Source organism: Pantherophis guttatus, chromosome 6, assembly GCF_059756535.1.
Source record: "Pantherophis guttatus breed Tessera chromosome 6, ASM5975653v1, whole genome shotgun sequence".
Lineage (NCBI taxonomy): Eukaryota > Metazoa > Chordata > Lepidosauria > Squamata > Colubridae > Pantherophis > Pantherophis guttatus.
This window is the reverse complement of record NC_142068.1, coordinates 39,777,745-39,794,860: the sequence shown is the minus strand read 5'-3', so window position 1 is coordinate 39,794,860 and position 17,116 is coordinate 39,777,745. Positions and strand designations below refer to the sequence as shown.

The following is a 17,116-nucleotide window of genomic DNA, read 5'->3' as shown; positions in this document are numbered from 1 at the left end:
TTAGTTGTTCTCAAGGTTGGGGTGAGCTGCAATTCTACTTGTCTCTCTCATCAGTTATCTCACGTTGAATTGTCCTGCAGAGAGTTGTCCCATGGGCAAATTGACTGTGGTGAATTGTCCCACAGTGAGTTGGCTGGGGTGAGTCAGCAAGGGTGAGCCAGTTGCGGCAACTTGTCCCTTTCTGCCTGCAATTGGCTGTTTGTGGGAAGAGAATTGAGAAAGAGAAACTAGGATGCCCGTACAATTTTGCAGCAGTCCCACTTACCCCTTGTTTTAACCCCATGTACTGCCCTGATAACCAACAAATTAACCTTTGGGCAGAGGTAGGCTGCTGCTGGTTCGGACCAGTTCGGGCGAACCGGTAGTTCCAGCTACCAGTTGGGACCTCCCACCCACCCTGGCGCTATTCCTTCCTATATATCTCACTCTCTGGCTTGCTCACCCTGCCCACACAGCCCAGCTGATTTCCACACCTTGCCCGCTCTACTCACCGTGGCTGCCCAAGAAGGTGTGGCTGAAGCTGTGCACAGGAAATTGCCATGTGGTTGAAGCTGCGTGCAAGCGCAGAAGGCACACATTTTCGGTTCTGCACTAGGCGAACTGGTAATTAAATTATGTGAAGCCCACCTCTGCCTTTGGGGAATTTGAATCTACCCAAATAGGAAGGGCCAGAGATCTGTGCTTAGGGCTGTATTCTGAAAAGTATGCAGCAACAGAGAAATAGTGTAGATGAGGAAAAAAGCATGCTATTTCTAATATCATTAAATAAGTGCAAATCAGTCATAGCTTCTAACTGTCAGGCACAAAGAATCAGGACTATACACTAAATTGCAGTTGAGAAGATTTATTGCTCAAGCCCATGTACAAGAATATATTCAATTAAAGTTCAACACTAAACTGGTACCAGATAAGAGTCAATGAAATTCAGGAGTGGTTGGACTTAGACTGTTTGTGGGAATGTAATGACTCTAGGCTGATGACCCATTTAACTCCACTCTCCACCCTCCCTGCTCTGCCTACTTTTTTCTTACGCTAATATACTCAATACACATACTGCATAATTTTAAAACTGTACATTTAACCCAAAAGACATTGAGGAAAAGAGGGCTGAGAATTCCATATCTGTCTTCTCTAATTGTCACAAAATATGGACAATTATATGCTAGCCTACTTCATTTTCTAAATCTAGTTGTGATCTCATAGTTTACATACAGAGGTCTCCTTAGCAAATATTTTAATAATGAATATTTATATACACACACACACACAAATACTATTTTATATATTTATTGTTTTGCTTAATTGTTGTACATTGCCCAGTCACTTTTCAGGAGATGTATGACCATATATATATGATAGATAGATAGATAGATAGATAGATAGATAGATAGATAGATAGATAAACATATATAGGAAATTTTATTCGTACCTATGACTGTTATTATTTGCCCTAAGTTTCAGAAGGTTAAGCCTTTTTCAGGCCTCTGAAATAGTATTTCTTATTAATAGAAATTTGATTGTTATTGTTCTGTTGTTTTTCTGTCTGCTTACACACACCTTCTTGCTCAAATTTTAAATGTAACTGTAGAACTCTTGAGTGATTTCTGTATAATTTGTAGTATGTTCCACTGTTCTGAACTATCTAGATTAAGCTGCCAAAAACAGTTTAATAGGCTCACAATAAGAAGTATTTCTTACTGGATGAGCAGAGGGGAAGGGTTGGCTAGAAATGGAGGAAACAACTTTCCTAACGTCATAAAATTACTATCAGTACCTATGGCTCTCTGTGGTCAAAAAAGACAAGTCAAAAGGTTTGCTTTCAGCTGCTTTAAATTTAGCTTGTTTTTCTACAAAATATAAGTTTAAATATTTAATAAATCAGTCAATTCATCAAAATATTAATTCTGCAATCATAATGGAACTAAGTGAATCCACAAGTTTGAGACTGTAACAACTCATAACCATTATAACAATGGTGATATTCAAAAATTTTTCCTACCGGTTCTGTGGGTATGGCTTGGTGGTGTGTGTGTGTGTGTGATGTGACTGAGTGAATATGGCCAACTTGATGTCACACACGGCCATGCCCACTCAGTCACATGACCCCTCCCCATCAAGCCACACCCACAGAACCAGGTAGGAAAAAAAATTGAACTTACAGCTATTGTTAATTTGGGCCATTACCTAGGAGCATATTGTTGGATAGACTATATCTACCAACTGCTCCTTTGATGCAGAATAAAGCAAAATCTCCTGGTGCCCTATTTCCCATCCCTATTCAGCTGTTATGTACAAAAAAGCATTCAAACTGGAATAACCAATACACCTTTTGTGACTTATTTTGAGTAAGATGTGTCCATCTTACCAGTCACACATTGTTTTCATTGGCTCTGGAAAATCTAGTAGCCTCTTGATACATATAGCCAATGATTTAAATTTTATGTGTTCCTTGGGTTTCTGTTTCTGCTTTTGCTGAATGTCATTAGTGTCATTATTCCATTCCTGTCCCCCAACATGCAGAATTTTGCTGTCCAAAAATACCTTTCTCTCTTCTATTGAAATTGGAAATTGAATGGGATGGGATGGGATGTGGGAACAAACATAATCTTTTACACAAATGTTATACATGCACAGACAGAATGTTTCACAAGGTTCAGTGCAATATCTATTGGCTATCCACTCTACCTTAGTATTACAATAATCCTGATTTTTACTGTTTTGTGAAATGTATAAAAGTTAATGAAAATTGCATCTCTAGCACTAAATGAGGAACTTTAAAAGCATACTAGTGAGAAGCTCCATAAAGCAGGAAATGCACTGGCAAGGAAGTGAACAGCAGCAACAGCTACCATACAGTACTGAATTTATTTACTCCTATGGCATATAACAATTTGGGAACAGAACATCTGGCACCTCAAATTAAAACATTTTAAAATTAGATCTTAACGAGCAGAAATAAAAACTAACAAATTGACTTTTTTTTACATACAGTACTTCTCTAGTAAGGCATAGTGTAAATCAGCTATATAACAAGAGGCAATAAAAACAGATTTATTTACTACACTTCCTGTTACCAGTGATCAAGCAGAATATGGAAATTAATCTCTTATTCCAAACACACTTAGGCAACTCATAACTACAATGCAATTACCTACAGAAGCATTATGCAGAAAGTAGTATGCTAATATAGACTTCTGTGAAAGCAAGCTGCAAAGGAAGTTGGAAAGGTCCACCTCTTTCCTGGAAATACAGGGGGTCCCAGCAGTCTCCAAGCAGGGAAAAATAATTTTCAAAATCTTTCTGCAAAATGGTATTACAATAAATCACACAAATTAATTCCAAAATATTAATTTGTCCAAAACAAGATTAAATTACAAATGAAATGTAAATTGAAATAACGGATAATAGTAGAAATCACACTGGATGTAAGGCTGAAAAATCAAGAAGGCTATCAAGAATTTTTTTCCCCCTAATATGGGATTGTCAATCCATTGTCTTCTGCTCCCTTCAGAGATATTATAGACAATTCCATTTCTTTGGCATACTTTGAATGCGCACACAATCAAGTTAAACTTCAGAGATCCTAAATTTCTAGCTTTGATAAACCAACAGACTAAGTATTAAAACATTACAACTGCTAATGCATCTCTTATGAAGAGATGGTATTTATGTCCTAAATGTTTTTTAAAAATGATAAATTCACATGAAAAGAAAATTACTACTAATTATGAAAAATCATTAAGGATTTATTTTTTATCTAATATAACATACGTGCCAATAATCTGAATGATAGTCATTTAGAAGACTCAAAGTTTTCATCCTTTTATTATACGTACTTATTTCTGCCTGTCATTAACATTTAATGGTTAATATCATCCATCCCATCCAATGAGGTGGCTGGATGGAGTAACTGAAGCAGTTGGCGTGATCTTAAATGGACTCCAGGGGATAGTAGAGGATAGAGAGGCCTGGAGGAACATTGTCCATGGGATTGTGATGGGTCAGACATGAATTCGCGACTAACAACAACAATCATCCATCCCTAAATTGTGAGCCTTTGTTCCCAGATCTTGTAATAATAGCTGTTGATGAGTTTTCTTTTCTTTACTTTTTTCTCTGTGTTTCTACTATTGCTGTTCTGCTAGGAAATACTAATTTTGATGACATCCTTTTTCTTGTTGGTGCATGTTAAAAAATGATTTTTTCCCCTTCTTAAATAGACTTCCTATATTTGTAATTAGCTATGTACTGGTCTGAAAGCTAAAGGTTAACTAACATTTTTCAGTCTATTAAAAATAATTTTAACAACTTTATCTTTTATGTGTACATATTCTTCAGAAATGATTTGGACATCATGTGAGCAATTCTCTGCTATTCATTAAATCATGCATATTTTTTTTAGGCTTCCATGCAAGTTTGAAAGAAACATCTGGTTGTGGCTTTTTTAAGGAATTGTCTCCTTAAAATTCATATGACTTTTAAATCTAAACCTGGGGGGAAAAAATCAGACTGCTGTAGTAAATGCAGGAAGGTGTTGAGCTGGCACTTGTTTGAAGTTCGGTGCCCTTCTAGATCATTTCCAAAACATGGTTATCACTATGATTATCATGCAGGCTATTCCTGAATGTTGTTTCTCCAGCTCTATTTATGAAGAAGGATCCAATTAGTTTTGAAGCCAACCTGTTCTCAGAAATAAATAAATAGTACTTACTAGTACAAGCTACCTCTGACGGATCAAAGTCAGACCGGTAGTATCCGTTGCGACAAGTGCAGATGGCAGCAGCTTCTGATGTGGAGCGACTGTTGGGAGGACATTGTGTGCAGACTCCTGTTCCTTGATGAGCTTTGAACATCCCTGCTGGGCAAGCTGCAACAGGGAAAAGCGAAGATACTTTTTTTTTAATCAATATTATATAGCACAAAAAAAGATTAAACTTGCTTTGATATATGTTATCAAAAATATTGAAAAAAATGACATTATCATAGTTTTAATGTAGCATTTACTTCTCTAATTTTAATAAAATTCATGAGGAAATGTCTTGATATCAGGCAAAGAGATAACTACCAGTAATCTATGGATAACTAATCTATAAATGTCTTGAGACTGACTTTGTTGCTTATGCACTTTGCTTCTAAACCACATAATAACTACACTTTTCTGGTAAACCTAATAAAGACAAAGGACAATAATCAGGATAAATCATCAACAGCTGTTATAATACATACAGCATTTATAACATCTTCATAGTTAAACACTGTTAAGTTATAAAAGCCCTGACAGTATTAATGCTTAGAAAAATATTAAGATTTTATCTGGTTGGTTATTGAAAAGACTTTAAAATAGACCTCTGACAAATCTTTGTAGGAAAGGAATTCCATAAACATAGCATCCTTTCTCTTTTGACCTCTAAATTCATCTAATTTGGTAGAGGCATCTCTAGAGTAGACTTAGATGAGCACGTGCATTCTAGATTAGATTAATGTTTAAGATATCTTTTTCCACAGCTTTTCAACTAAGTGAAATGGATAATGCCAGGACTTTGTACTGAACCCAGAATGAAATTGTTGCTACTGCAATTGGTAAAGAATGGGCATTGAATACGATCATGCTGGCATGTTCCAACTAGCAATCTAACTGCCGTATTTTAAAATCATTGCCAAAATTCACAACTTTTTGGTGCATATTTTATTAAAGGTCTGAAAGTAGGAGACAGAAAACACCATATTTGCAGCAATCCCAAAGTAATAAAAATTGGTTCTGAGTCTCCTTAGTGCCAAGGTATTCTGTTATATGTTGTTTTCACAGTGAAATGGGTTGCATATAAATTTAAAAAGTAAATGCATGTGAATAGCAATCTGAGGGGCAACATTTTATTGGGAATTTTTGCATTTATAATATTGAATAGAAAATGTTATCTGATCAATTTTTAACATGGAAATTCAGGATTGTGGACAAGACTGACAAGTGGGGGGAAAATCCAGAAGGAAGTGGCAAACACTCTCTCTGCCAAAAAATCATATATATTCTTACAGTCAGTAGGGATTAAACTCAGTTCAAGAGTATATTTAATTTTTAATAGTATAATGTAGAATTCTTCATAATGGACAATTCTCATTCAATTTATTATTGTACCATTCTGCCAACTAAATTGACCAACAATAATTCCTAAGGGAAGTTATTCATCATAAGCATACTGATGATATCTAGACAGACATTTCTGTCCAAGGAATTCTGATGATATGTTATGATGGAAATCCTGACCAGGTCTTGGTCAAGATTTGGAAAGGGACTAAAAAGTCAATGTTGAAGCTTCTGTTTGTCAGTAATGGTTTCAATTTTCTGGAACAGTCTTCCCAAGTGATCCTTATGACATTCTCATTTCCCCATATTTAGGAATGTGTTCAAAACAGAGTTGTTAACACAAGTTTTAAATATTTAATATCAATAGATACACATCATCATATTTTGTTTCATGATATATTAATCTATTTTAGTTTCTGTTGTAAATCAACATGAATATTCAGAGGGCTTAACAGTACAAAAATTAAACAAAGACATTTCAATAATATCCTACTCCTACTACACATCCTATTAAAGTAAATCATATAAGTATCTGAAGAATTCTAGTAAAATGTCATTTTCAAGCTTGCAAATGGAATTATTCCAGTTTAATGTTTTATGTGCCCACAGCTAGATATGAATGATGTGCAACAGTTTGTATCTTTCACAAACTACCCTAAAACTGTCCCAAAGGTGCTTTTTCAAAAGGCAATTGGACATTCTTGTTTTACCTTCAAGACATTTCTGAAGAAGCTTCTTGGATGAGAAGTGAAATGTCTTCAAGAAAAAACAAGAAAGTCCAGTTGCTTTTTGAAAAAGCACTTTTAGGACAACCATGACCTGGTTGACTGAAAATCTTCATAGACATTTACCCTAAAACTGCTATCATTATAATTCTTATTCAGTTTTGATGCAAACATAAATGGTGGCCCTGGCAACTAGTCAAACTAGTGTTATTTCCAAGTTAATCTATGCTTTGTACTAATTTGTTATTATAGTAAAGATTTTTTTACTATTCATTAATGGTACAATGATACTATGAAACTCTTGCAGTTATAATCAATAGCATTAGCTGTTGGTATTCATTTGGATTCATTTGTAATTTTTCCTTTTTCAGCATGGTAGCCTTGGAATCAGGAGCCTAAGACATTCATGCAAAACTGCTGCTACCGGTACTAGCTATAAATATTTGTATAGCACATATATTTTTATATGGCACATTCCTTCAGAGGTTCAGGCCATTATGTTTAGTTGACCCTGCATAAATGGCCAGCTGTCAAGATTTTAGTATCATGGTATTGCAGTTGCAACCTAAGTTCAGATCTTCTCACACAATTGACTCCGTTATAAATGTTAATCTTTTCAATCCAATTGGTAGCTTTGGCATTGGGGCAGATTTTTTGGGGGGGGGGATATTTGTTTTAACCAAGCCACTAGAATTCAATATTCTGAAATGCCTGGCTCTAGTTTTCTAATGCTAAGATAGAAATGTACACAAGGAAGACTGAGGCAGCTGAGATCTCATCTTATGAGATAGGTGAGATAAAATTAATAGTTGACATGAGTCCAGTGTGAAATTTTTGTTTGGAGTGGGAGGTTTTTGAAGCTGAAATAAATAAAAAAATCTAAAATAAGTATAAGAAGCATTAACTTGACATGGAATCATCTCTTATACTCATAATGAAGGATGATATGCCATTAAGATCAGAAACTCACATAGCCTACTGTAACACATTTCTATTCATTTTGGTAGGCTGTGAGTGTCTGATTTACATAATAAGTGAATAATAATATGCTTTACATGCAGAATATCCACATTGTGTGACAATAATCAAGATTCAAGTCCTGTCACAAAAGATAGATAAAGAAATAGGAATAGTGAGAATGGGTAAAAGAATAAGAGAATGTCTGGAGAACTGTCACATTCAACTTTCAGTTGTTCAAAGATCTCTTCTTTGATCACTTTTAACAGTTTCTCACTATTCATATGAAGATGTCTCCATATTCATGAAAGACACCTATAAAATCTTTTGATTATCTCATTCCAAATTGCAAGCATTTCTATGGTATCACCTAATATGTGTTCAACAGAAAGTTAGCAATACATTCATAAATAGAAAACTAGAGCACTGATAATGGTTGGATCTTTGCATATATCTACCAACTCTGCATGCTTTGTGATGTTCAATACAAAATGCCAATTATGGACAGAATTGCTTGCTCCAACTACTATGGAAGATGCCTAGCCCAAAGCTGAATTAGTTGTATTTTCTTTTCTCCCTAACATCTTTCTTTACATATCAGTTACAATATGAAAGGAAACAGATGGTTGCTGTAAGGTAGCAGCTCTGAAGTTTATAGTCTAGATTGTATGTATAACTGAATAAGAGAAAAATTTTGAAATATCTCATTGACCTGAGATCACTAGCGGAAGTGATATGTAAGCAGAAAGGCAGTTATCAAGAACTTAGACCTCTGTCAAATTAGGATCTAAGAAAAAAAAAGTTTTGAAAAGACAAAAAAAATCCCTTATTTTTGAAAATGCTACCTTCAGAATCCCAAGTGATTCAAATACGGCAGCTATTAGCTAAAACAACAAAAATAATTCTTAAGATTCTACCAACTGGAATTACATATTCTGGGTTCAACTTTTCTTACCATCCTTTTATTTCTTAGTAGATCTGAGAGTGATTTACGGGTAAAAAAAATAGAGGCAAATCAAACATTCCTAGAGGGTGGTTTCAGTCAAACAGGATAACCGAGTGGTAACATAAAATAGCACCCTAATTATAAATGTCCTGGTTGGCACTAGGGAGATTAATTTATTTCCCTAGGTGTTTTTGTTTCTTTGCTGTCTGTCTCAATTTGTGCTACTGGAATTTGGTTGGGGGTCTCTGTTACTACTACTAATCTATAAAATTTATTTATCAAATTTAGAGACCACTCATTTCATTCACAAAGTAAGTCTATGTTTATAGCCTGCTGACTTTTTTCATATTTTAAGTTTTATGATTTTAAATCCTTGAGCTCTTAAAGTATTTTCAATGATAACAAACTGAAGAAAATTTTATAAATCCATTTATGCATTTGGTCTATAAAGTGCTATGGATTTGATTCTAAAAGGTGCTCAGGAGAGTATTGGGGTACAGACATAGCACCTGTTTTTCACTGTCAATCAGTTGCATCTTTGTTTTGCACTAATATAAATATTAGCATACTTGGTTAGTTCTTACTTGTTTCCTGTAATTCCTAGAGTCCATAACTGCTATATTTTTGTTTATGAGATATCTGAACAGGCAAAGGGGGGAATGGACATTTGAAAAGGAGGAAAAATGGGAAAAAAACAGGACACGCTGCCTAATTTTCTTGGCATTTGTGACAAAAATTTCAAGAGCCTGGTGGCGCAGCAGACTAATAGCCTGTTATTAACATTCAGCTGCCTGCAATTACTGCAAGTTCAAATCTCCCCAGGCTCAAGGTTGACTCAGCCTTCCATCCTTTCTAAGGTAGGTAAATTGAGGACCCAGTTTGTGGGGGCAATAAGCTGACTTTGTATAAATATACAAAAGTATGAAGGCTATTGCTTAATGCATTGTAAGCCGCCCTGAGTCTTCGGAGAAGGGCGGCACATAAATCAAATTTTTAAAAAAAATTACCATTTTTTTTTACCATTTGGTAATTACCATTACCAAATTACCATAAAGAAGTCTCCCTCCAAGTACTTAGGACTACTTGTAAATGAAATTATTTTTTCCAGTATCAGGAAGATTGATTTTTCAATCACAGAAATGTACTAGAGCCAGTAAGGAGGCAAAAACATTCAGCATGTAGCTGATTAAGGTACAGAAATTCCAGACAGTAGGTCCTGGAGGTACTGATCAAGGTCATACAGCAAAGCTTGTTAACTTGTAGTTAGCACTTATTTGGGAGATGCTGCCCAGCATAGAAAAGCTGCACAGGAAAAGATTACTTGTGATACTCAAAATGGACAATCTTTGATTGTAAGGCTAAGTTTGCCAAATGGAGTACATAATGACAAAAAGGAGGATCTGTCTTCCTTTTCCTAGACATCTGGAAGTCGGACCTCTATTCATTTCCCTCTGCTCCTAATTTATTATTTATTATTTTATTTTGTTGCATTTCTATGCCGCCCCACTCCCAAGAGGCTCTGGGAGGCTTACAACAGAGAATAAAACAATGCAACAATATCTCATACAAAAATTAAAAGAAGACATTAAAACATTAAAACATTAAAACGTTAAAACACATACACTCCAATTTGTGGCCGGGTCTTGCAAGATCACTATAACGAGATCAACGGCCCCAGGCCTGCCAGAAGAGCCAGGTCTTCACCGCTTTGCAGAAGGCCAATAGGGTGGGGGTGGTCCGGACTTCAGGAGGTAATTGGTTCCAGAGAGCCAGAGCAGCCACAGAGAAGGCCCTCCCCTGCGGACCCGCCAGCCGACATTGTTTAGCTGACGGGACCCGGAGGAGACTGATTCTGTGGGATCTTACCGATCACTGGGAGCTATGTGGTAGAAGGCGATCTCGAAGATATCCTGGCCCTGAGCCATATAGGGCTTTAAAGGTAATAACCAACACCTTGAATTGCGCCCGGAGACTGATAGGGAACCAGTGCAGCTCGCGGAGAATTGGTGTAATGTGGGTGTATCTAGGCGCACCCACTATAACTCGCGCAGCTACATTCTGGACCAACTGTAGTCTAATGCACAAGACTATATGGGATCCTTGGTGTTCTCTGAGTTTGGTTGTTTTCTTGCAGACATTTCACTACCCAAACTAGGTAACAACATCATTTCAACCCGGAGCTACAAATATTCTCCTTTATTGCACAGGACTATCCAAGACCAATATCCATTTAAAGATAGAAACTATAGAATATAGAAGCATAAAACTCCTCATAAAAGTTTGTAAAAGGCAGACATCAGAGACATAGTGGGAGAAACCTCAACAGTTGACTTACTAATAAATTGAAGTTTTGCAACTGGCTAATTTTATGAAAATGTTCATGCCTTGTTCTCAGCATTCTAAATGTCCCACAATCCAAAGTGTTACCAGCCCAATCTGTTTCTTCCTTCTTTAGTCTTTTACCCCCCAAATAAGATACCAGAATGCTTAGAGATAAGATGAGGGAAATTAAGGCTGGTAACCAAGGAGCAGAATCTGGAAATTCAGACTCATTAACACTGAATTCCCTGGGGAATTCCTTGCCATGGAGTACTTAGTGCGCTCAGAGCTTGGTTGATTGGTTGCAGATATTTCTGACTAGGTAATGAATTACCATCCTAGCTCAGAGAATGGTCATTCATCATGATTCATGATTCAGCCCTGAGCTACAGTGTATATTCTCTTCTATTGGAATTCCTTGCTAGCCTAATACAAATTATACCATTAGGAGGATTAGGCAAGCCTAATCAATTTGGTTTTGCTCAATGTCATTATTTTTCCAATGTCAAAATAATATTATCTCATAATTCTGAAAAAAAAACCAATATAGTTTTGTTTTATATGCAATTTTACTAATAAACCAGTTTTCCTCTATAAAATCCAATCGTGCCTATTATTTCCATTTATTTGCTATTGTGCCTTCTTCAATAGTGTGTGTAAATTGTTTCAAGAGACCCAATCTACAGAAATTGGAGAAGTACAGTAAAAATATTAAAATGTAATTGCATTTCAATCAGCACATTGATTTGGAAAGTGAAAATAAAACAAATTTCTCTCCTTATCCCTGACTATTGAAATATAATCAAAATGCTGATAACACTCACTTATCCTTTTTCCTTATATTTGGACTATGGATGCTTTGTACTAATAATGGAGTAAATGGGGTTATACTGATGTTAAATCCTGAAAACATAGTAAATAGAATGGGTGATTTGAAAACAAAGATAAAAGTTTAGAAGGTAAAGCTAAAATTATTCATCTATTAAGATTCTACTGAAAGAGGTGATTTATTAACCCACTTTCTAAATATTGAGAGAATAGGAGCAAAACAGAATTTCCAAGAAAATGTATTCTGTAGCCTAAGATCAATGCTGGAAAAGGTCTTCATGTACTTCATAAATGTGCCTCTGTAACTCTATGAGTTTCTTCTTATAAACTTTGTGGCCAGACAGATTTGCAATATGAAAGGCAATTCCTCAAGTACAGTAATCACACTTTAAGATCCTTGAAATTTTAGAGGTCACCTTAAATTACCTATGATAACCAACTGGTAACAAGTATAGATTTGCAGCTAAAGCATTATGTGGTCCCTGCTACTCGGATCAATTAGTATCAAAGCCTTCACATTTTCAATCAATTGCATTTTCCAGAAACTTTCCAATGGAACAACAGAACCACATCACAATATTGGAATATTGGAATGTAATTAAGCATAGGTATTTGTGGTCAAACCTGACTAAATTCAGAAGAAGCCACAGTTGATTATGTATTAATTATGCAATACTGCTGCTTACCACAGCTATTACTAGTAAATCCAAAGACAGAAGTACTAATAAGAAAAGTACACAAATTACTTTTTTTACAGATACCAATTTACATGAATATAACATCCATTGATATGACTTTGTCTAGCATTTCACAAATTCTTGTCTTCACAAGGAATGTGACACCCATAGTGACATTTCTTCCTTAAGAAATATGTTAAGTATCTCATACATCTTTGCAGTGATAGAGATAAAAAGAAAGTAGTTCTCATCCATTGCCTGCTGCTCAGGATATGAACCATCTCCTCACACTGAAGGAGGGGAAATTAATAAAAGCAAACTGAAGCAATCACTTTGAAGCAATTTCCTTGAGAAAGAGTAGGCCACCTAATCTTTATTGAAATTTTTCAACATCTAATTCAAAACATAGAAAAATATCCTATTCTCCCAGTTCTTTCAGATAGTAAAAGGGATTCAGAATGTGCCACATAAAGATAGGCAAAAGAATCACAAATGCTTTTTGATAAAAACTCAGTTATCACCACAATAACTGAAAACATTCTTCATGAGGCATTCTAGAGTTCATAGATATCTATTACTTTCTTGATAGCTGATTGTCAGTTTTACCAGCTAGACCAGACAGGAAACACAAGATAAGCTAATTCTACTTTACTGTAAAGCTAAATTAACAAAATCTTGCAAGTCTGAAAGCACAATATGCCTACCATGTGCCTTACAGCACAAGAAATTATCCAGCTGCAGGCCATGCTGTCTTTTGTTTGATCATTCACTAGGTAGACTCTCCCAAGGTCTACATTGATGTAGCATTTCTTAGCTTGGAAGTCTATTTTGGACTAAAGTTTCCATAAACCTTGATCCCTGGCCAGGCCAACAAAGGCAGATGGGATTGAATTCCATTATATTCTGCTTTTTAAAGTTCATATCCTTTTTACATCACACTTCTATTATTATGCCCATAACACAACAAGATTTTAGGACTAAGATAACAAATTTTGTTGTTGTTGCTGCTATTGTTTCAATTGTTCTGCTCTAGACATAATTTGTTCATGTTTATTCATGCACTAATAAGATTCCACAAATTGTTGCAATTGGTGTAGTTGATGCTGCCCTTAAGAACTGCTTAAAAGTTGGAATTGCTTGACAAAACATCTCAATTATTTAGCAGGTTCATATATTTAGAATGTTTCTTTCCCAGCATGAAAGCAAAAAATACTGACAGAAACTTAATTCATTTTTTTTACTTTAAAATGTAATTTTCACCTGCTGAATTGCAGCTCTTTCTTCTATATCAAGCTTCTTAAGGACAAAATATTTATTTGAAAATTACTTTGGTGGAAATAGCTTTATTAAAAAAAAGAACAATACAACTATTTATTAACATTTTTGTATCTCAGAATATGAAGTGAATGGGAAAAATGTAACAACCTTATTTAAGAAGAAGAAAAAGAATAGCAATTGGAAATGCAAACATAAAGTAAAAACTATGAGATTGAGACTGATACAAACTTTTGTAAACCACTTTAAATCCATTGTGCGTATAATTTTCTTATAAATCACCATGACAATCCTCCATTTCAGTGAAAGAGACATTCAGAACTACGGTATGCTAAAGGAGAAGAAATTATGCTTATTATGATCATTTTATTATTATTGTTATTTGCCTATAACATTTAGGAAAATAGTCTGAAGTGAGATTGAAGAAAGATCCTCCGTTATTAGAGATTACAAGTATTTTTATCCACTCTGCTACACTAGCACTCACAAACCTGATGCAGTTTTCTCGCTCTTTACTGCAACTTTGCCATTAGCTAATTGATAGATAACTTAGATGGAGTTGTAGCTATCATCAAACATATCCAAGACCGGTTTTAAAAGACAGGGATTGGGCTAGATTTTGCAGCATGCATATCTGCAGTATGTAATTTCAGAGATTATATTCAGCAGATAACAGTCAGCTGATGTTTGCCAGGATCTTAAAACATGCTCATCTGTTGGTCTTTCTTCACCTAAACATTCTTGATCTTGTGTGTTATTATTTTACACATTATAAAATCTGACCTAGGAATATTTCTCTTTGGTTAATACAGAACAAGTACTTATATGGAAAAAGTTAGGGTATCTCCTTATCTAAAGACAAATAGTATCTGGTGTGATATTTTATACATTAACAACATAGATAACAACAGCGGACATTGTTCTGTATTTATCAAAGAGAAATATTCCTGGGTCAGATTTTATAATGTGTAAAATAATAACACACAAGATCAATAGAATATTAGAATGCTTATAAATATGATTCTTTTGATAAAAGCAAAGGGGAACTTTCAGCTGTGCATTCTTCAAAATATTATTTGCTTCCCTCCTTGTAATAAAATCCATCAACTATATTTGTAAATTCCCTATTTTATCAGACATTATTAACTACAGATATTTTCTGGCAAAGGCACGAATAAACCTACAAACAAAAAAATTAATAAAGGAACCTATTTTCGCATTAAATTGCCATTAGTTAGCTACATCTTTTGTTAGCAGCAAGAGAGGGCTACCAACCAAAACCACTTATTCTGTTTTCCTTCCAATCTTTGAAATTTTTCTTTTATAACAATTCCATTTTATTTTGGCTGTTGTTCTAATAGCAGGAAAGGAACATACAATGTAACTAATTGTGCACTGACTGGCTCAGATTATAGCAATCAATGAGGATATTTAGGGCAAGCAATTTGTCACTGGTCAGACTATTCTGATCTTGCTTTTCATGTGTCTGTCAGTTCATCTTCAGGAAGACAGATTGAGCTTGCTTACTGTATGTACTGCATACAAGTGCCTTAATTGTCTCTCCAGTATAGGCTTTTACTTTTGCATTAATATGGGCAATGTGTATAGATTTCTTACGTATGTGCATTGAATGTCACCTTTCATTCATATGTAAAGAATTAAACACACAAAAGGAATAACACTGAAGCCTTATAATCACAGATTGAAAATATTGGAATAGATCCTGGAGGTCATTGGGATAATGCCCTGCCCATTACTATAGTTTCTCTGACAGATGTCCATCCACCTTCAGTGAAAAGACCTCCATTGAAAGAATGTTCATCACCTCCAGAGGCACTGCTGGACAATTCTTACTACCAGTATAATTTTTACAATGAACAACAGAAACCTATTTTCTTGTAATTTTAAATCATTGTTTCTTGGATTATGGAACAACTCTGAACAACCGTTTATGAGATAACCTTCAGAACCATTTCATTTCATTACATTACATTTCAGATCTAAAATGGTATAGGACAGTGATGGCTAACCTTTTTGCTGTTGTGTGCCAAAAGCGGGGGGAACAGGGGGGGTCACACGTGCGTGTGCCCACACCCATAATTCAATGGCCCCCCGTGCCCTTCCCCCCCACACTCCCCCACTTTTGGCATGCGACGGCAAAAAGGTTACTGATGGGCCCGGTAGGCCCGTTTTTGCCCTCCTCAGGTTCCAGAGGCTTTCTTGGAGCCTGGGGAGCCCCCCCCTCGAGGCCCTCCGGAGATCAGAAATGGCCCGTTTTCTGACTTCCAGTGGTCCCTGAGGGCCTGAAAATCAGCTGGCCAACACACGCATGTGTTCTGGAGCTCTGCTAGGGTAACGCTCGTGTGCCCACAGATACAGCTCCATGTGCCACCTGTGGCATGAGTGCCATAGATTCGCCATCATAGGTATAGGATTTCCTGCCTGAGCAGGGGGTTAGATTAGAAGACCTCCAAGGTCCTTTCCAACTCTGTTATTCTGTATTCTGGAATCTGAAAGGCAACTCTCATATCTCTTTGGAAGCTTCTCAAGGCTATATATTCCCTGTCCCTCCAAGCCACTCCTTTTTTCTGTCATGTCCTTTCATGATCTTCCTTGCAGTTCTGGTGACAGGCTTCAGTTTGTTCATGTCTTTTTAAAAATATGATGAGTTTTATAGACATCCTGAAGATACAATATCCACTTAAAGAGAAGCAAGCTTCAGTGGCAATAGCTAGGATTGCTCCACATAGCTTGTCACAAAACCACGAGTCAACAGATTAAAAAGTATTTGATCTTGGTAAGAAAAAAAGAATGTTGAGGAAGAAAAGCAGTGTTTAATTTATTTAAAGAAGATTCAGTTCTCTCTTATCTGCTTGAAGAAGATTCACTAGAATTGGGAGAGGGGTCAGTACTAAGGGCTTTACTATCACCTGTATGTATTCTTTCAGAGTGCAAAAGTAAATGTTCTGAAGAGAAGCTGAGTGTTAAGAAGTCTGACAAAGGTGGCCTTTCTATGGCTTCCTTTTCCCTGCCAAGTCCTGGGGAACTTTTTACAATCCCTGCCAAGTCCTGGGGAAGCTTTTCAGAGAGGCCAGAAGGCCTTCCTATCTAGCACAGTATGATAAGGATGGGGGCACAAGATCTCATCAAACTGGGTGGAAAGGCTTTATGTTGCCAATTCCTCCCTTCAACTTCCATCTCCCGTGCCACATCCCGTTCCATTCAAGAAAGTTCCTCAATCCTCTAAAGAAACTACAAAAGGAAATAAGGACTGGACAGTATTTTCTACAAGCTGCCTTCTGAGCGC

The 17,116-nt window shown here is 35.9% G+C and overlaps 1 protein-coding gene across 4 annotated transcripts in view; it reads right to left on the bottom strand.

The window, feature by feature from the left end:
* Nucleotides 1-17,116, bottom strand: part of EPHB1 (EPH receptor B1) — a 370,380-nt gene that overhangs the window by 94,940 nt on the left and 258,324 nt on the right. For all 4 annotated transcript variants that reach the window (XM_034439598.3, XM_034439597.2, XM_087872718.1 and 1 more), the window contains exon 4: nucleotides 4,712-4,867. In XM_034439598.3, coding sequence (XP_034295489.2) covers nucleotides 4,712-4,867 — 156 coding nt within the window. The remainder of the gene's footprint in view (nucleotides 1-4,711; nucleotides 4,868-17,116) is intronic.